The 21,267-nt window shown below is 38.3% G+C and overlaps 2 protein-coding genes across 2 annotated transcripts; one reads left to right on the top strand and one right to left on the bottom strand.

Annotated features, from left to right (window-relative positions):
• Nucleotides 1–389: 389 nt before the first annotated feature.
• LOC122075102 lies at nt 390–1,855 on the bottom strand. The gene is made up of 2 exons (XM_042640005.1): nt 1,419–1,855; nt 390–697 (listed from the first exon to the last, which is right to left on the bottom strand). Exons 1-2 carry the CDS (start codon nt 1,731–1,733, stop codon nt 674–676), a joined length of 339 nt encoding a protein of 112 aa, XP_042495939.1. The 5' UTR covers nt 1,734–1,855; the 3' UTR covers nt 390–673.
• Nucleotides 1,856–6,860: 5,005 nt separating this feature from the next.
• On the top strand, nt 6,861–19,650 carry LOC122076775 (AP-2 complex subunit sigma). The gene is made up of 6 exons (XM_042642306.1): nt 6,861–7,155; nt 7,251–7,349; nt 7,449–7,499; nt 11,697–11,870; nt 18,734–18,793; nt 19,252–19,650. Exons 1-6 carry the CDS (start codon nt 7,153–7,155, stop codon nt 19,291–19,293), a joined length of 429 nt encoding a protein of 142 aa, XP_042498240.1. The 5' UTR covers nt 6,861–7,152; the 3' UTR covers nt 19,294–19,650.
• Nucleotides 19,651–21,267: the final 1,617 nt, after the last annotated feature.

The following is a 21,267-nucleotide window of genomic DNA, read 5'->3' on the forward strand; positions in this document are numbered from 1 at the left end:
CTGAGAGCCTGAGACTTCATATTTACCATAATCAGGAAAACTCGTCATTGAAGAAATTTCATATTTCCCTGCATTGCATGATCGATTAATGATTAGCTTCCCCGTTAGCGTAGGGATTCCGGGTCTCTTTACACCGTAGTGAGCAACATGTGGTGAACCCATGACTGGCCACCTTTTGCATCTCTCCTCTCTCACAGCTCCCACGTCCTAACCCCCACCAACCCTTTTTCCCCATTTTTCCACCTTTGCCAGCAACCCATTTGCAATTCTCTCCCTCTGCTACTTGTTGCTCCTGCACCTGCCCTGCCAAACATAAGCACCAGCGGGTCCACCATCGCCCTATGTGTTATGTTTGTCTCAAATTCTTGACTCATTTTGAAGATTGATTCATTCTTTAAGAAAGTAACAATATAAATTGCCTTGGTTATGGGTATCCCACATGTTGGCTCATTGTTGTACAACGAGAATAGTTGTTCTTGTACAAGGCCACCACACCTCCCTCTGCAACCCCCTCCACCCCCTCTGCAAGGGGAGTCCTTCAACAGTATCGACGTGGGAAAGTTGAGAAGAAGACAAAAATAAAGTAAACATTTATGGGTCTCACTTTTTTTCTTGGACTGCCTGGCTGCGTAGCATGTACTAGCACCTCATTGTTATCATCTCTTCTCCCTCTCTATGAAATAACATATCTACCTTCCTATTGTGAAACAAAAGAGATCCACAGCAAGGCACTTCAGTATACTAAACAGTCGGACGAGGAACTCACATTCTTATTTATTTTAAAACTACCATTTATGGAAAATGAAATAATCATTTTGCATTCTGCACCATAGTTAGCAAAACAAGAACGTAAAAAAAAAAATAGAGGCTTACCGTATAGGTTTAAACAGAGAAAAACGACAAAAAGTACTCAAATAAATTGAATGATTATTACTTGTATACCTGCATCTAAAGTTATAAACTATAACAATATATGATCATACGTAATAACAATAACAGAAAAAACAGTAACAAGATATGGTCATTAATCATAACAATAGCAAGTCAGATGTTACAACATCTCAGGTAGAAGTGTAGAACAAACACAAGTACTGCAACATCATTTATGAAATGACATATCTGCCCTCTTTTTTTTTTCTTATTTCCCCTCTCATGTAGAACAAACACTAGTACTACTAGTCTACTAATAAGGGCTCAGAAAAATAAGAAAAGGCTGAAGAAGAAGAAATTAATAATCCATAAGAGATATATGTGAAAAACCTTTCTAATCTTTTCTAAGAATGAGGGGTTAGGTTTATTTTCTTGTCCTCTAAAATCTTCCCATCCTTTCCCACTGGTACCCTTCCATATAATTCATCAGCATCAATAGCATGGTACCAAGAAAGAAATCGGTAGCTACACTTAGTATGCAAATGTACCTCCACTTCAACCTTCCCGTCGATCGCCGCCAGTTTCCGAATCACCTGAGTGAATTTCTGGTATACAGTGAAGCTCTTAACTAGTGAACTGGTCTGTGTAGGCTTCAACTGAGTGATGTTACTAATATCTGTATTTCCAATGGGTTGAGCACCATAATTAAGTGTCACATTGATGTAATAAAAGTGAATACTGAAAGCTCTGTTTGGGTTCAAAACTTTTATTGTGAGTGAGATGGTATTGTCTGTTGGTGGAGTTCCCAGTAGGACATTCAATACTGGGATTGAGAGATCATCTATGGTATAAGAAGGCTTCATGGGACGCCAACTTGTCCAGAACAAGACTGAGATGAAAGCTATGAAGGCTAGAAGTAAGAGATAGAGGAAGACACACCATGGGTATAGAAGACAACATTTCTTAAGGGTGGGTTGTCGAGATGGTGCCATTTGACGTTGTTACAAATGAAATGAGAGCAGTTTTGGTCCTTATAAGAGAGAGAGAGAGAGAGAGAGAGAGAGATTCCTTACTTCTTGGGTGGGTTTTTTTTTTTTTTTTAGTTAAAGAGGAAAGAATTTTGATTAAGTAAGAAGAGAGGTACCTCGAGGGACCATGCCAGCCCCACGAGAAACACGACTAGGAAAAAGGAAAACAGGCTCAATGGTGCACCAAGGGATCAAAAAAGGTGTATGTGAGATCCACCAGCCATGTGGTAGTGTAGTTAACATTCAAATTTTTTTCATGTGTTGTCGTCATTGTCATCTATCTAGCTTGATTTTCAGTCTAATCTAAGATTGATATATGTCCAAAGAAAGTGCTTTGGATTCTTTGAAACAATCAACTTTGTAAGATGAGAACACGAATTGTCAAAAAAATAAAAATAAAAATGAAAAGTATACTCAATTGTAAGTTGCAATATAGTTGAGATCAGTCATTGAATTTGACATTACAAAAAGATATCTTTACCTGATTTTAATTTGGCAATGTATATGGTATCGCTCTCAAATGATACTCATTCATGTTGGCCCATACCAATCTATGAGGCTTAAAAATGTCACTTATTGGGAATTGGAACCCAGACTGGCCTAGTATCAATTAAAAAAAAGAAAAAAAAAAAAAAAAAAAGGAGAAAATTGTAAAAGTCAAAATGGTGAAAATGTGGGAAAAAAAATTCTGTGAGATATATATTGGACAAAATACACAAAATAACAATGATTGTGTATAAAACTTTTGTAAAAAAATCTATACATTGTACATCTCATATGAGAGTGGCGTTTCTATAATTTTTCGGCATGTTCAATAATCTTTTCTTCATGCATTGTTTTAGGGTGTAAACAACAGCTAAACCTAGGTTTTCTCTTATTTTTTACTTTACTTCTAGTATACTAACTTTGGCATTGAAGTGTAGTTACATAGAGATAAGTGCATTATCTTCTCCTTTTTCATTCTTGCATTGTTTTTCGTATTATGATGTATATCATTTGGCATAATTAGCATACCCTTTTGGCCATTTATTGTTTTTGTTTCTGTTTTTTGTTATTTTTTTTTTTAATAACTTAAAATTGCACTCGGCCAACCAAAAATAATCTTTAAGACCCTTAAAAAATAATGGGAGTTTGGTAAATTCCTCGTCCACCAATGGTGACCCTTGATATTTTATCTTTTGTCATGGACCTCCGATTGAAATGATTTTTAATGTTGTTGGACTCAATTTTCAAAAATTGAGTAGTTTAGACCTAGATTTATGGAATCTCTACATACCTCTTTTGATTTCTCATCGGCCAATGGAGTCTATCAAAATGAAAACTTTTACCATAGATCTCCAATTGATATATTTTTAGTGTTTCTAGACTTATTTTCAAAATTAGGTGGTTTGGACCTAGATTTTTCATTCAAAAAAAAAAAAAAAATACCACTTTATCTCTTTGTGAGCTAATGGTGGCCCATGAAATAGAATAATTATGACTATATAGCATTCATAATTTTGTATAGATCAACCTATTCTTGGTACCCCATATTTCTATTTGAAAGATGAATGCATGATAATGACTAACTATTTTCAATCGCAACAACTTGTTTGATTGAGTGCCTCGCAACAACTTCTCCGTGCAGTTAATTCACTGTAAAAATTCCAATCTAGTTTGTAATGAATATCTGTGCTTCCTGTGTGGGTAGTCCATTAGAAAATTCCCGACCTAATTTGCAATGAATGTCTATGCTCCCTGTATTGTTGGTCCATTGAAAATTTTCTGGTTTGGTTCGTACTAAATATTTGTGTTTTCTTGAGTCTAGGTTGTTGGAAAAATTCTGGTCTAGTTTGTAGTAGATATCTATGCTCCCCTTGCAACTAGTTTGCTGGAAAAATTATGGTCTATTTTGTGGATTTGGCTCGTCTCCAATTCTTAATCTACCAATTCCTTACCAATTCTTCACCATAAATCGACACTTGTCCATCCCACATCCAACGGTTGAGAGAAACCTTGCTTTTTGATGACCCTATTTCCCCTCTTCTCTCGGATCTCCCATCAACCTGTTTCTTCTCAACTTCCTTCCTCCTCTTTCTTATCTTCGTCCTCCTCACATCCAAATATCTATATGGAAAACAACCTGAAAGTGCATCCAAATCTCTATATAGAAAAGACAACCTGAAAGTGCAAATTTACAGGTCTATGTTCAGATTTCATCATCACTAAATCAAAAATCCCCACCTCCAAAACAAAACAAAAATAGTTCTAGGATTTCTTAGCCTTATATACAACTATATAGGGGAGAAGGATGGTTTCTTGCTTCATTAGGTTGTGTAGTTGTCGCCCTTTTGGCTTTCTTTGTAGCAGGGGACCTGATCGACTTGAGTTGCTTCGACTTTGCTGGAGTTGGATATCTTCTTCTTATTTAAACCAACCTTCGTCTCAGGCTTCTTCTTCTTCGGGGTTTCACTTTTCTTTGCTACTTTAATGGATTTAGGAGCCGCAATACCTGATTTAGATTTAAGAACTTTGGCCTTATTCTCTACATCACTTCTTGTTCTTGATGGAATTTAAAGCATCATAATTCCTAAACTATAATAGCGATCTTGCAAATACACCATGAATCGTTTCAATACAAGAAGGAGAAACGACATATCATTCATCGTCAATGACGTATTGTTTCTAATGGAGCTTGACACAGCCATTGATGTCGTTCCCGTACAAATGAGTAACCTTCTTCTTCTTCAATGGAGGTAGGTGTATTTTCTCAATGCACTTCTCTAATGGGTGAGATTAGTACATAACCATAAAAGTGGGGACCTATACTCGATCCTTCACTGCATCGATCTTCGTCTTTATATGATCATCCAAAGACATGAAGTTGGAGTGCAGGCTTTGCATACTACTCTGGATGTAGGACGTAGCCTCCCTCATGGTCGAATCTCCTGTAGAAGAAGAAGCCTGAAATGATCCAATATTATAGAAAGAAGGCGGAGTTGGAAAAGTGTGGAATGATAAAGAATGTGCTGTGCACACTCCGTCCCATTAAGATAAGCCAATCAATCAGAGAACAAATATTATTTATTTGCAACCAAACTAATATGGTGGGAATCTTTAACATGATCCAATATATTTTGGAATCCTTAACAGAATACAATATGTAACTTCAATATGTTTTATACTTTTCTAATAAAAAAACCCAAATCCTATCATCTCTCTCGCTCGAAGCTCAAAGTTGAAGGTGAAAACTGAAACCTGTTTTCTCATTATATAATCTATTTTATAAATAGTAACCAAATGAATACTATTTTTGGTCCATTATTTATTATCACAAATAATTTCTAAAAAATTATTAATAAATACAAATAGAAATCATACCAAAGAGAGCTCTAATACCTTCCCAAACTCTTAAGACATACAATACCATTATAGAGTCAACCTTTCTCCTCAGAAGAAAGAAAGAAATTTTCGGGTCCTAAACCAGGATCTAATTGACGACTCACACCCAGTCCTCTCTCCCAGAGAACATCATAATTGGGAGACGAGGGTGCCATACCCTTAACATCTTCCTATGCTTTTACATGAGAGTGCCACTTGCATCATGGTCTAGGTACCAATGTTGCTTGGGATAGCACAACTGTCGCACAACAAGTAGGGCTATTAGTTGGTCGGTTTGTGAATGAGTGAATCCAAAACATGATCCAATAAGGGTGCATCGGTTTCAGCTTGGATTCGGTTTGATTTAGTTTCCTCTATCAATTTGGTTTGATTCATAATATGTAAATATATTAAGCAATGTGAAACATAATTTTTTTTTTTTAATGAATTTTGGGCTGGTATCAGTTTCTTTTTTAATTATATTGGTTTTTGTTGTGATAAAAAGTAATTACCAATACTTGTGTGACATGTGGACCTGGCTGGTCTGAGCGGATCCAGGACGAGCTAGTCTTGAGACCAAAGAAATTGACTGGGACAAGTTCAGTTACCTAGTAACCAAGCAACACCTATGCCCGTAGATCGGCAGCTGAATGACCGAGCTACATTCCCGTGTTATGTCCACAATTGTAGGTCGATTACAGGACAACTGACCTATGTCCACAATTGTAGGTCAATTATAGGATGACCGACCTATGTCCACACTTGTGGATATAAGTTGACCGACCTATGTTTGGATCTCTAGGTCTATAATTGAGTGGCTAAGCCACATCCACGTCCGTAATGTAGCAATCGAGCTACCGAACTACATCTACATCTATAGGCCGACAATAGTAGATAGTGCAAACATTGTGCACTAGGAAGAAGTGGGTCAATAGGCGAACGACCAAGCCGCCAATGCACTTGAAGAATTCATGAAGAACCTGTGGTCGCTAGGAAGTTCATTCCTGGTCAAATACATGGGCTCCAAGCAAAGAGCAAATCTACCCTAATTAGGAAAGTTAATTTGCAAGGACTCTAATCGTCCCTATAAGGGGAATCCTCTCTCATCTGGCAAGACTTAGAAGGTTTGTATAACAAAAACAATTGCGACCTGTGCACCTTCCAAGTATATATCACTTACTATGCTCGGACCCTTACCTTGGCTAGGAGATCTACCAATTTGGGACTCTCTATGACCATCACATTACACTATAAATACCCAGGTAAGTCCATTTTCAAAAGGATCATGACTTTTCTACTATACTTGGAATTATCATTTGTAGAGAGATCTGATTTAAGCATTAAAGAGTCTTCCATTGGAATAGTTCAACATTCACTCTTTTGTATTTGTTCTTCTATACAGAACGCACAAAAAAACCTAGGACAATTTCCATCTGCAACAGTTTCAATATAATTTTTAAAGTTCAACTCAATGTTTTAACAGTTTTAATGCGATCTAAATGATTTTCATCACACAAAACGTGAGTCCGAAACATGATTTCATAAGCTCATATCAGTTCGACTTGAGTTGACTTTGGTTCGTTGACCTAAGATTTGTCGTTTATCTGAGTACGTGTACACGGCCGCTGGTTGTTCGTCATTTTTTGTGTTGGGGTCTGTCACGAACTCACGATTCACGAATCACATTTGCTCCTTCCTAGTTTGCGGTCTGCGTCAAGGCCTTTGTCGAGTGAGAAGTCCGAGGCTCCGCCGAGCAAAGCCAGAACAAAACAATCCATTTCTTCTTCTGCTTTTGTGCCCTAGATCCTTGTTCCCTGTTGGGATTCTTTACTGCCTTCTATTCTCTTTCATCGTCTTTCCGATTCATTCAGTCTATTTTGTCGATATTTCAACAATGGTAATCCTGGCTTCGGTCGTTTCGCTTTACTGGAGAGATTGTTGGAAGCTTCAGATTCTGAAGACTGATTCCCCCTTGTTTATCTGTAATGGCAGATCCGCTTCATTCTACTACAGAACAGGCAAGGAAAGACTCGTCTGGCCAAGTATTACGTCCCTCTCGAGGAATCTGAGAAACACAAAGTCGAATACGAGGTCGGATCATAATAAATCTTTATTTATCTTACCCCCTTTCCCTTTTCATTTGGTGATTTTCGGTTTTCTTCATATGTAGAGGTATTGATTGCTCTCCAGGTTCATCGATTGGTGGTCAATAGGGATCCCAAATTCACGAATTTCGTTGAGGTTTGTGATCTGGAATTATTTTAAATTACTGGTATCTTTAGTCCTCCTTTTCTTTTCACTATAACATGTTTTTTTGCCCCCCTTTCCTGGTTCAATCTGATTGAAAATACACCTGCTGGTTCGTTGCGAACAATGAATTTGGTGGGAACCTTTCAATGGATTGGCTGTTGTTTCATTGAATTGGTCCGACGTCATTTATAACGCTGGTTTTGGACCCATTTGGCCCAATCCTGTTATTTTTATTCATGGAATTACTAGAGACTATATATGACATCCCCTAGCAACCCCCCCCCCCACACACACACAATAATAATAATAATAATAATAATAATAAAGGAAAGGGACCTTAGTACGAGCCTAATGCCTCCCGTATTGCAAGCTACATTGCCCCCTCTTGGTCCCTCACCACCAACTACCTCCACAACTCCAATGGCTGAATCTGTATCTTATGGAGCCCCTCCAAGCTCTAAGTTTCTGCCTCCTTTTCCTCGTCCCAATGCATCCATCTCACTGTCCCTAACCTTAACAACACCTTTAGTCTTTCTTTTGCTGTCATATACGGCCTCAAGCATGCTGCCAATAGAACCCCCCTCTGGGATGACCTCCATTTGTTAGCCCCCCAGGTGCCTCTCCCTTAGGGCCTTGGGTGAGATTTCAATGTGGCTTGATTTGCTCAAGAAAAACAAGGTGGCTCCCCCATTGACATGTCCTTGGTTCAAGCTTTCAACGACTGCTTAAAAGAATTAGCATGAACAATCTCAGATGGTCCAATATCAAGACCACCTAGCATAACAAAAGAAGTGGAGAGAAAATAATTGGTTGTAAGCTAGATAGAGCCTTTGACTCCATTAATTGGGACTTTATCTGCAAGGTCCTTTATGAAATGTCCTTCCCTCTAGTTTTCATCAATTGCATCCTCTTTTGTATCTCCTCCCCTCATTTCTCCATCCTTGTCAATGGCAGTTTTTCTATCTTTTTTACCTCCTCGGCTGGTATTAGGCAAGGTTGCCCCCGTTCTCCCTTCATCTTTTCCCTTGCCCTTCAGGTCCTCTCTAGATCCATCGAATCCTCCATGAACCTCCACCTTATCTCCCCCTTCCATAAATGTAAAGCCCTCAATCTTACCCACCTTGCTTTCACCAATGACCTTATAATCTTCTCTAAAACTGACCCCCTCTCCATATCTTTCAAGACCTCTCTGGCCTCCGAGTCAACCTCCCAAAATCCCATCTCTCCCTTGCAAGAGTCTTTGATTCCTCCAAAGTCTTTTTCCTCGGTTTAACAGACTTCTCTCTTGGTTCTCTTCCTTAAGGTAAAGTATCGGTATCGAGTATCGTATCAGAAGGGTGATTTTAAGATACGTATCGTATCGGAGAGATGCAAGATACACTAAAGATAGTACGGAAATGGTAAAAAAAAAAAAAAATATGGAAATGCTTAGGATATATATAGTATGAAGTTTTGAAGCATAAAACAGAATAAATAAGCAATATGTACAATATATCATGTATAAAAAGGATAACAAAGTATGACAAGACTAGTGCATTCAATTAATTATATATCAAAAATGAGTTTTCTTACACGTATTGGGTTGCTCTTTTTTTTTTTTTTTTTCATCTGTATCTTAAGGATATGATACGAATACAGTGGGATACTTAAAACTTTTCTCTTCTGTTAAGTATCTACTATCTAGGTCTTCCCCTCATTTCTTCCAGGTTGACTACACACCACTGTACCCTTATGTAGATCTTATCTGTAAGAGACGAAGGGCAAACTTCTCTCCTACGCCGGTCGTTTGGAGCTTCTTGGATCAGTCCTCCAGTCTAGTTACATCTATTTGTCTGCTGTTTTCAGACTCCCTTAGTCTACCATAAAGATTGTGTAATCTCTCATGCGCACCTTCCTTTGGAAAGGAGTTGACTCTTCTAGATTTCTCCATCCCATCCGCTGGTCCTTTATCTACCTCCCCAAGAAAGAGGGGGGATTGGGGTTGAGAAGAATTCAAGAGATCAACTCTGTAGGGATTCTCAAGCTCATTTGGATGCTCGTTTCCAAGAAAAATTCCATATGGTTCTCCTGGTCTACTCCTTTCTCTTTAAAAAAGACTCTCTCTGGACTATCCCCCCCTTCTAATGCATCCTTGGTGTGGCTCAAAATCTTTGAAGTCGGCCTCTTGCTCTCTAATCTATCTACGCCATTGATGGTGGATGTTCTACTTTCCTTTGGTTTGACAATTGGAATCCCTCTGGGGTTCTCTTCTTTGTGCTTGGAGCCAAAACTGTGTACTCATCTGGGCTAGGTAAAGATTCCATTGTTGTTTTTGTCATCTCCGATAGCTCTTGGGCCCCTCCTCCCTCCTTCCCTCCTTCTTCTTCTTTGAAATCTGGTCCTCCTTGCCCCTCCCTTGGCCTCCGTGGCAAAGGTGATAGAATCTCTGATCCCTTTCCCATTCTGTTACCTTCTCTTTTTCTCCTTAACTTGGGATTTAGTTTGGTCCTGCAGCTCCTCTTCCCCTTGGCACAGAATTGTTTGGTTTAAAGGCCATATCCCTTGCTATAGCTTTACTACTTGGAGAGCTCTCTTCAATTGCTGCCCCACACAATTCTTCCTCATTCATCGCCACATTCATGTCCCTTCCGCCTGCTGCCTCTGCTGGAATGGTATTGAAGACCTGACCATCTTTTTTTCAGTTGCTCCTTTTTTTCTTCTATTTGGAGAAAAGTCCTTGGTATTGCCTCCCCCTTCACAGAGAGTAGTTATGGTTTGATATGGCATTTTCTGGCAACTTCGCTTGTGATACCATTGGCAAGCTCGCCTTCTGTGCAACTACCAACCACATCTAGATGGAACACAATTTTTGAAGATGGACCTCCAACTCTCATTCATTTGAAATGATTTAGAAAGCCATCTTCTCTGATGTCAGTTCTAAGCTCTATGTGCTCCCCCCACAGGCCTGCTAGGGATTCCCCAAGGAATAGGCTCACAATGATGTCTTGGGGTCTGCCCTCCACCATTCTCTCTCCTAACCCCCCTGATGGGCTTATGCTGTATTGCTTGTTGATTTTTTCTTCTTCTGATGCAATGTTTTGGCTTTATTTAGTTTAGCTATATTTGTTTTTTCTTCCCCCTGGGGCCTGTATATTCCCTCCCCCTTTCTTCTTAGTAATGAATTTCTTATTAACCCAGAAAAAACATAATCTCTCCTTATCCCTATCTTGAATTAGAGTTTCAACCCGAAAGGATTCTCAAGAATGAGTGATCCAAAGTCAAATTGATACTTGGGATTATATGCTTTTCATTTGATGCTACCAAATGAGTGATCCAAAGTCAAACTGGTATCTGGGATTATATGCTTTTCATTTGATGCTACCATATTGTTACATTTTCATGTTTTGTCGTTCATTCATCATCTGGTCATATCTCATCTCATTTCCTATCCTCTTTTCCATCTCATCATCCTCCTTTTCTGTTTAGGCCCCAGTTTTCCCTACTTGGTTTGTTTGGATCCATTTAGCCGACCCCATTAAGTTGGGACAGGGCTAAGTTTGTTGTTATTGTTTGATGCTACCATAATCTTATTTCACTTCAGGCTTCTGCTCCACTTACCACACCATTTAGGTTAGGACACGATGTATTTGAAAGGGATATTATATATTAAATTATTTTGCGAATCTATTGATACTTCATTGCATGCATCCGCACAGGATAACATGTTCAAGAGAGAGATTTTTTGTCTTTGTTTTCTAAGAATTGTCTTTAATATGATCATTTTTTTTGTTTTTTTAATATCATTCTGTTTTCTTTAACTAACTTTAGCTGATTGCTCGGTGACACCAAACCAATAATCTTTTGAAGTATGAACTTGACAACAGATTAGGTGTCCTAATTAATCTATTGATTAAAAGGGCGTGCCTAGTGCATGAGACTCCCACCACTGCATGGTCTGGGGAGGATCAAAATTTACACAGCCTTACCCCTACTTTGCGGCGAGGCTGTTTCCCGCCTCGAACCCCCGGCCACTAGGTCACAATGGAGCACCTTATCGTTGCACCAAGGCCCACCCTCTCGTAATTAATCTATTGATTAAAACATTCAACAGCTAATAGCTATGCACTCGCTGATATTAATGTGTTATTTGTATGGTCCTTCTAATAGTTTTAAATACTTGATTAAGTGTCAATGCATTTTATTTTGCAGTTCCGCACCCACAAGATTATCTACAGGCGATATGCTGGTTTGTTTTTCTCAATTTGTGTTGACATCACGGATAATGAGTTAGCATACTTGGAGTGCATTCACTTATTTGTGGAGATTTTGGATCATTTCTTCAGCAATGTGTGTGAACTGGATTTAGTATTTAATTTTCACAAGGTTTGTGCAGTTCTTAGAACTCCCGATTTTAATTTTTATCTGTCTTTGGTAGTCATTTAGTGCTTATTACTTAAGTATATATCAGCTATGTTTCTGACATTATGATTTATATACTACAGATTAATAGTCTTATTCTCTTAATATGCAGATATTAGATATTTTTTTTTGGTAAGCAGATATTAGATGTTGCAAATCTCTTCTCTTCTCTTTCTTTCTCATTTTTTCCCTTGTTCTAGGACTATGGGCCTAGGACTTCTTCATGCCTAGTGTGCAGGGTAATTTTAGAAAAATCACTACTTCTATTGGGTGATCAAGGATTTAAAGACTGCAATTGGAATGTTGGATCATTTCTGACTAACACCGACTCATATCATTCTGGAATCCGGATTGGATGATCCAAACAAAGGGTTCCAGTGAGAAAGGCCTAATAGCTATGATAGATTGGATTGGCCCCAGCCAATATGGATGTGGATTCGATGATCAAACCTGAACTGATTCTGATGGAAAAACCCGTAAATAAACTGAAGTTTTAATAATGGTGATGTAGATCGAGCCTGCAAAAGAAGGGGTCTGCTGCTTCCATCAAACCAGACCCGCCAGCTCCAATGTTGGCCCATCAAGCCAACCCAAAACCAGAAATTAACAGTACCCGTGAACAGTAATTTGGTCCCTTTTTTTGTGTTTCTTTGTTAACAAGTAGTCAAAATAAGATTTAGTCTTCTAGAAGAGTCTTTTATGGTCTTATGTTAGTTTCTTAGTGAACAAGTTAGTATTTAGTTACTTAAATCAGTTAGTTTCTATTTTGGTTTTGTTTCTAATTGTAAGGCTGTACCCTCTATTATATTAGAGGAGTTGATGTAATACTTTGAGAATTAATGAAAGATTGAAGTTTACAGCCATTGCTGCTGCTCCTTACTCCTGAGATAGGATGTGCAACAGCTGAGATAGCTGTGGGTAAGAGGCTCTGGACTGAGATGGTCCATCCCACCCACATCTATTTATCCTAATCTTATTTCTCTTGTTCTTCTACTCTGAGAGATTGTTTTGAGTACGTGATTGAAGTATTTTGATCCATGAAATACAAGCTTTCAACTGAGATTCAGGTCAGCTACAGAACAGAGATCGATCCCAGCAGCCAGCCAAGATTCTGTTTACTTGTTCGAGTACCAGATCTTCCAAATTGGTGGGCCTCTCGACCAGGCCTTTTGAGGGCTTGATCTACCATACAAAGGAGCACTTGACCAGGGTTAGAAGGCCTTTGGAGGCCAAGTGTGTCTGCAGCAACTTTTCTCCCATTCAAGTTCTCTGAACCCTATTTTCTTCTGTATGTGGCATCTGTGATCGTGATTGATTTCGTACTTATTTAGTGGGTTTGAGCCAAATTTGGAGGATAGTTTGGGGATATTATTGGCCACTTTCACCTCAAATTTCAGGCTCATCCGAGCCCCGGTGTGTGTGCTCTCTATTTTCTCCTATTCATTCAGAATTTCAGATCCTGCCTGGGATTAGATCCTATGTGATCTGGGTAGTAATATCGTAATTGTTAGAAGCTCATACTACAAGAGAAGGGATACGAGTGGGGTGTAACGTATAAGGAAGAAAGGGGCAAACTTGGAGCGGAAATCAAAATAATGGTAAGAGGCAATAAAGGGAAGACCGAGGGGTAATATAGAAAGTAGAGAAATAAAATAAAATGAGGGAATCGTGGGGAAAAGGGATTGTCTATCGTCTTCAACCTCTTGAATGGAGTTGTAGGAGGTAGAACCAGAATATGAAATCAATTGCATTTGCGGCCCTTGAAATCGGACCCAAACAGCCATGAAATTCCTGAGAGAGAATCGCCTAGGCTTACAGAACTGATCCAACAACAATTGATTCCAAAGATCAAGCGATGGTCGAGTTACAAGCTTCCCAAACAGAAACCAGCGGAGGTTGTCGGTGCTGGTTGCTCTCTGAGAGAATCTCTACAGGGAAGACAATAAGGACCCCAATTATAGGGCATAGATCTTCCCTATCTGCTGAATGAAGCTCCTACAGTTTGAGGCTGAAAGTAGGCGGCCGAAAATATCAGTACCCATCTAGCGTGACTGCAAAATACCGTTGGAACAAAACAAGAGAAGGAGAAGAGGGTTTTGCTGGGATGAGAAGAAAGAGGAAAGATAAGAGAAGAAATTGCATGGAAGAAGAAGAGGGGGGGGTGTGGGAGGAGAAGTTCTCACACGCACTCCAAGCCACACAGGCTCTTCACAAAACAACTATTCAATTCATTCTCAAATATGAAAACTATGAGTTACAGCATATATAAGAAATTAAAACTACTAAAACTAGGAGCCAACTCCAAATAAGAAACAAAAACAACTAGGACACTAGTCACACTACTATCTCCCTATAGCTATATTCCTACCAAAGAGAATCACATAAATAAATGAAAGATTACAATGTTATTCCCAAAATAAAGCTAGATATTCTACTGGACTCAAAAACCCAATTGGACCCAGGTCATCTCCATCTAGGCTCCCCAACAGATTTGGGCCAGTCCAAGGAAGTGCACCTGCATGCTGCATCAGCCTGGATGAAGAGAAAATCTCCCAAGCAGTGGGAGCCCCATGACCTGGTTGTGATGATACCTTTCTTAGTGGAAGATCGAAAATTCTCTTGAGACTGATCGGATCTCCTATAGACATCAGAGAGACCTCCACTAGGCAGGCTAAAAGAGTAAGAGGACAACAAGCAAAGAATGCTTCATTTATTTGTTGAGATTTAAATCAAATGAAGAACCAAGCAACGGAAAAGCATGCTAGCTCATCTACGAGCACACTTGCTTCTTTGGTCATAAATTAGTTCACAAAGCTATTACTGAGACACGCTAGCATTCTTTGATGCGGTACCACAGCAAGAAGACCATAACTCTTAAGGGTCTACAATCAACACTGGGTCTTTGGTCATCGACTTTGTGGGAAATTGAGGGCATAAACTCAATTTTCATGCATCTTTATATGCTTGCTTTCTAATTTACATGCATTATTGGTGCAAACTGATTAACCTAAGAATAGGTTCAGACGCAGCCCACAGGATAGGAATGCAGTGATAAGTTAGGAAACTAGCTTATAGTGAATCTTAACAACTCAAAATCCAAGATTCCAATCTGAAACAAATCTGGTAGTGTACCCCTTAAATAGCATACCAAAATCTCAAAAGTTGAAGATGATCTGACAGATGATGTTGAACCATGGATCAATTCCAGAATTAGAAACTCTGGATCCTATTTTTTAGGAACCCAGGTGTCTCTAAATCTGCAGGTCAGATTTTAACCAATTTCAGATAAAAGGACACTGCTAGGGGAGAGAATAGCTCCTCAGAATTAGGAGCAGATTTGATGGACAAATTTTTTATTACGACACTCTTCAGGTCTGATCAGAAAATTCAGAAATAGAGTATCACAGGTTTAGATAATGTCTGATTTCAGACAACTAGGCCCTCGTCTGTTCAGCCAATAGAGTAATAATTAACTCTGCCCAGAAAAAAATTAGGAGGTTAGAAAAACAGGGAATCTTTGTCTTGATAGTAAGAAGTAATCAAAACAGAATCAACTACTGCAGCCTCAAAAATAGACAATTTAAGCTGGCTGGACTCTTCATATGATAGAGGAGATTCAATCAAAACAGACTTCTTTAAATGGCACCTGATAGGTAGTTGCTACAAGAGGGAAATCAGGAATAAAACACTGAAGTAAGATAATATATGTTAGGAATAATTTCAGATTAGAAATATAGCAGGAAATAAAAAACTAGAAGAGGAGGAAGAATAAGGGAAGAGGGATAGAAAGGCCTCTCACCTGTCCCCATGTGGGCTTTTCTTTATTTATAAAGTGAAGCATCATTACAAAGTTAGAAACTCTTCATAACCAAAGGAAAATTAATAAAATAGAAATTATCTAGAACTTACAAGAAATAACATTTAGGAGACTTAAAGACTAAGACAACTTTATAACTAAGAAGCTATAATTAAAGAAACCACAAAATACAAGCCCACGATTTTAGTAGCTTATAATATTGCTGGAATAACTCAAACTGAACCTTCCACACAAGTAGCAATCTTGGACTGACTCGAGGGACCTAAAACCTGGTCCAATAGTTGGCCCAAGTTCAACCCAAGGACTAGTCCCTGACCATGGAGCAAGGGGTGCTGCTTTAAAAGCTAAATACCGCCTTCGAAAATCATTTATTTCAAGATTCCTACCCGACAATAAATTACCTACTGCATACGCTGCTGACTAAGGAGCTGGGACTGGCTAAGCAACTGGCTCCGCTCTAGCTTGCTTCGTCATCAATGTTGTAGGCTCCGGTGTTGCATACAGATACAACTATTTACCCGCAGGATACGGAGAAAAAGGATATAGCCAATGTTTTGCTTCGTTGAAGGGATGCTACTAGTTTTGTAAGGCAGCCAGCTCATCAGCGTCATCGAGTAAGAAGGCATCAATGAGACTTGGGCTGGCTGGACTAACTAAGCTCGATGGGCTTGGGCGGGCTTTTCTTCTCTTCCACTTCGTTTGATCTACATCAATTATATTGTCAATCACTGATCAGGTCGAGTTTCTATCATGAAAACAGAATTGAGCATTTATTATCCTCCCCCTTTTAGGGGTCTGCTTGGATTGCTTGCCTGTCAGCTCCAGTTGCTTACTTTGACTCACTTCTTCCTATTTGTTGAATTGAGTAAATTCCTTTGGTGAGTTGCAGTTGGTTCTTTTAATTCCCTATGTTGATTACTTGTTTTATTAAGTTCATTCATGAAAGGGGGGGATCAACAGTTAAAATCATATCTTAAATGGAAAATGAATAAATCTGATACTGTTGTTTCTTATATGGTTATACTTGTTCTTCTCAGCAAATGGACCAGGTCAAAATTTTGTTAACATAAATAATTTAAGAAATATATTATGGAAATTGATACACTTTCATGTGCTTAAGTGTTGGCTAACTAACTCACTCTCTCTCTCTCTCTCTAACATATATATATGCATTCAGATTTGTACTTCTTGTACATCAAAGCTACAAGTCAGATGGTGTATTTTGTACCTAGAATGAAGTGCCATCGTTGTCCAGGCAATATAACTGTGTTTCATGCATATTTATTGTTATTGCAATTGTTATTTTGGCTGGGAACAAGTCGACAATAAAAATTTTAAAAAATATCCCTACATCTCGGAGAGGCTGACTGGTTATTATTTTCCTCCTCCTCCCAATTGTTTGTCTACTCTACAAAACAAGTAATGGTGTGAAATATGTTCACCACATTTCTGTAATCTATTATCACATTTGAAAATATAGAACTTAAGTGGGATAGGAAATGGATTTAATGGACGGGAAATATTTGAAAGTAAGTGGATCTTTAAAACTTTAACTACTCAAGTTAGAATTTGGGATTTTTGAAATTGGACAGTCATTGTGGGGCAGATGGATTAAGTAGCTGGATATTTATATGTATATGTGGGTGGCATCTACACTCATTTCAGATAAAACACATACTGATTGATTAAACTAGTAATGTAGTAGCTCTTGAGTTCATTTTCTAAGGAAGGTTTCACTGGCATTTGTCAGGCATGTTATCTGGTTTCTAAATACCTAATTCTGTTTGATGCCCTTGTTTTATCCATGTAATTAAAAAGTTTTGTTAATGTTACTTTGGAATTTGTTTTTTGAGGAATGTCCTAATACTTGTGGTCAAGGTTATGATCAAATGCACCTCTGTATGCTTTAAGACATGTGAAGATGTGCACTAAGATAATGCACTTGGTGTGAGTGCTTGATGCCAAGCAGATACTAAAGGAAAGTTTTCAAACTTCCAATTGAGGAAAAACTGTGGGACAGTTGAGATCCTTGGAGGCTGAGAAAAGGGGGTTTCCTTGTGGCATCATATCCATAGGATATATTTACTTGGAATTATTTTATTTATTTTACACTTTTATCAGTTTAATTAGTTTGGGTATATTTCCGTCATGCTTTCATAGCACTAATCCCGGGGTCAAATCTCAAAAACCCACCTATACTTTTTTTTTTCTTTTTTAGTGGAAAAATATGAAAAGTTAATTGGCTATGAATAGGATTTATATTCTTGGGATATATAATTTAATTAGAAGTTGAAGATAAGGTCTTGGTTAACTAAAATAGGATAAAGATATTTCTAAATTTGCTTTTGAGTTTTATTGGGAAAGAAGAAAGGCTGGGTAGTTATTTCCCTACTCATAAATACCGTCACATTTTATGGAGCAGGCTGATTTTGGGTTGGAAAGAAAAATTATTCTGGTATATTTCCATATTTTGAAGTAGATTTCTTCTATTTTCACTCATGGGGGATTTTGAGAGGTCCATGGATTACACAATTGGAATTCTACTTCTTTGATTTGTAGCTCTTTAGCTCCATTCAGTATATCAAATTGCTATACTTATACTTTTGTGATATTATGCAATCCTTGTTTGCTCATACTTAGAGCTTTGAGGGTTACCCTTAGTTGTCCTGCATTCCTAGTCTTCACTAATCACTGAGACGACTCTTTTGATGCATATTCGTCTGTGTTTGCAAACCTATCAGAAGTTGCATGCGCAACATCAGTCATGACTACCATATAACAATTTAAAACATATTAGTAGTACCTTATCGTAGAAGTCCATTAAATGCACTGTTTATTTATTCCCATCTGGCTAAGAAATTGTTTTTCCAATTTTATTGTAGCAGTATCTGTAATTTGTGCTTGTGTGTTATTTTATTAGGAAATTGGTTTAATACTTGTTATTGGCATCACTAACAAACTCTCCTTCCCCACCCCACTTCCACCTCATTTTTTTTCCCCCCTGTGAAAGGTGTATTTGATACTTGATGAATTCATCCTTGCTGGGGAGCTCCAAGAAACTAGCAAGAAGGTGCGTATGCCTTTTCCCAGCACGCACAGGGTTGCCTATACACTATTTCCTCTTTCCCCCAAAAAATATAAGGCACAAGCCACATTCGTGGAGTCGGGCCGTCTTGTTTGCATATGCTGTGTCTAGCTTGGAAGGCCTCATAAGTTATAAAATGTTTAGCCTTAAATTCGCCTGTCTGTTTCCACCCTTAATAATATTCTTTTAAGGAACTAAATATCTTTATCTTACAGAAATGAAACAAAATATTTTTTTTTTGTAAATAACTGCTGCCCATTCCCAACCCATCATGGCCCTTAATACGGGCAATATTGTTAACTTTCAGCTGTGTTACTACTGTGTTCAACCATATTCACGGGGCTCTTTTCTTGCACCACTGAGTGCTTTTTGACAATGTAGACTTGATTATAGCCAATTTAGGGATGAGGAATCAGCAATTATCTGTATCATAAATATTGCAGGCAATCATAGAGAGAATGGGTGAGTTGGAGAAACAAGAGTGAGCTGATTGTGCTAAGGATTTCCTGGATCTTGCATTGGTCTTAGTTCCTTGTTTGGTTCCCTTCTGTTCATCAAATTTCGAAGCTGCTTCTGGGCCTTGCAAAATCACAATGAATGCGAAGAATGATCAAGATGGAACTGCCTTCATTTTCCTCCTATTTTTTTCCCATTGTATTGTGAAATGTGGTAATTGGTGTATTCCTTCTTCAAAGTGGATGAGCACAACAAATCTCATGTACTTGTGTGTTTATATGTCCTATGTTACAAATTTCTAATGGTTCTTGTAACTTCATTCGCATCTCATGTTTTTGTATGCTAAACAGGAATCATTCTATGAAGTGCTTTAGTTCAGCTTTAAAGGGCTTGTTGGTACCTGACTACCTGGTACAATGGTTACCTAAGATGGCTTTATTCCATTCGCATCTAATGTTTTCTAATGGTAGCAGCGATACCAATACATTTTCTTGAAACGTAAGAATTCAGTAAATAACGTACGTTGCCCCCCCACCCCCCAAAAAAAAAAAATTTGTCTCGTGATTGGGAAGTTCTGCCAAGGAGATTGATGTGATTTTGGGTTCTAAAACCTCGAATTTGAATTACCATGGGCCCACAGATAACAAATACTTTAACTCTTAAACAATATTACAATAGTAGATAGTTACAATTTCATAAATAAAGGGTAAAGAATGCTGTCCTGTTGGCGCAGGAAACTACCAGAGACAGCAGGGGGCAGAAGGACTGTGCTGTCCCCACCCACTAAGCGTTAGATGCTCCGGCCTTCAGTGCATTCTCTCATTGGCTTGCACATTGGTGTGCACTGCCCCCACCCACCATGTGTTAGATGCTTCAGTGCGCTCTCCCATTGGAACCCTATTAAGAAAGAGCAACATAACAAGGATAAAATGAGCATTAAATTCAGAAGGAAGGAATGTGTTTAGAAGCTTAGATAGAGGTAGGGGGGAAAACAGAATAAAGCTCAGTGCAACTGAGCAAGGGCTTTTTTTGGGATAACAGAAATGAAAACATACCATAAATAAGTAGAGCTCATTTTTACAATATCCAGAAGGACAACATGATCTATAAGATTCTTAACAGAAGCCTGATATGTGATTGGAATGAGATGCTCTTGAGAGACGATCCAAACTTCTGAAATCTCCATTCCCATATAAAAGGCTTTAATAAGGCCGTGAAAGACACCTTTTGCTTCCGCTTCCGTCTTCCTCTTTGCGATCGTAGTTTTATTTTGATACATAGAAATTGCCCATGGAAAAAAAATATCAAAAGCGTGGCCGAAGTTGATAAAAACTTTGTTAGATGCACCTGTACAAACCAAAATAGAATAGATAAAAAAGGGCAGGACCGGTTGTCTTCCTAAGATAAGTCCTAAATCATCTGTTTTAGATAAAACATACTCATCAATGAAAGATGCAAAGTAAAGGTGTTCAGAAATCCACTGATTCAAATCATGAATCACAGAATCATGAATCACAGTCTAAGGATTGAGAGCAATATGATTAAAAAAACAACCTGATTACTATGAGACCAAATGAAATAAAGAGTAATAGCAATCACACTAAAAAACCGGTGAAGATTAGTTTGAGGCCAAGAGGCAAAACAAAAAAAGGTCTTTCACATAGAGAAAAGGTTGGGTATACTGTTGGCATACTGTATGCTAGCACTCACTGTGTTTATCTCTCTTTCCCTTTTTGAAATGAGCCTCATATCCTTCCTAAATGATACCCCATCATGTGCCCTTATTGGTGCTGTCCGCCAACTTACGGTACCCTAATAGCATACTATCCCTCTCCCTAAAAAATAATAGGATATATATATATATTTGGGTTAGAACAGGACATATATTATTGGTATAGAAGAAAGGGGTCTTTTTCTTCCCATGATAGCAAGAAATCGATGGCAACCCCAATCAACTCATTTAAAAATAGATTTCTCAAGTCGTTTCGAATCAATTGAAATTC

Source organism: Macadamia integrifolia, chromosome 4 (genome assembly GCF_013358625.1).
Source record: "Macadamia integrifolia cultivar HAES 741 chromosome 4, SCU_Mint_v3, whole genome shotgun sequence".
Lineage (NCBI taxonomy): Eukaryota > Viridiplantae > Streptophyta > Magnoliopsida > Proteales > Proteaceae > Macadamia > Macadamia integrifolia.

What these genes read in the sequence shown, in the direction of transcription:
- LOC122075102 (XM_042640005.1), bottom strand. Translation starts at nt 1,733, where the DNA reads ATGAAGCCTTCTTATACCATAGATGATCTCTCAATCCCAGTATTGAAT. An exon ending in ACGGGAAGGTTGAAGTGGAG is followed by an intron (nt 698 to 1,418) that starts GTACATTTGCAT and finishes GTTTCACAATAG; the next exon opens with GAAGGTAGATATGTTATTTC.
- LOC122076775 (XM_042642306.1), top strand. An exon ending in TAGTATTTAATTTTCACAAG is followed by an intron (nt 11,871 to 18,733) that starts GTTTGTGCAGTT and finishes CCCCTGTGAAAG; the next exon opens with GTGTATTTGATACTTGATGA. An exon ending in TCCAAGAAACTAGCAAGAAG is followed by an intron (nt 18,794 to 19,251) that starts GTGCGTATGCCT and finishes TAAATATTGCAG; the next exon opens with GCAATCATAGAGAGAATGGG.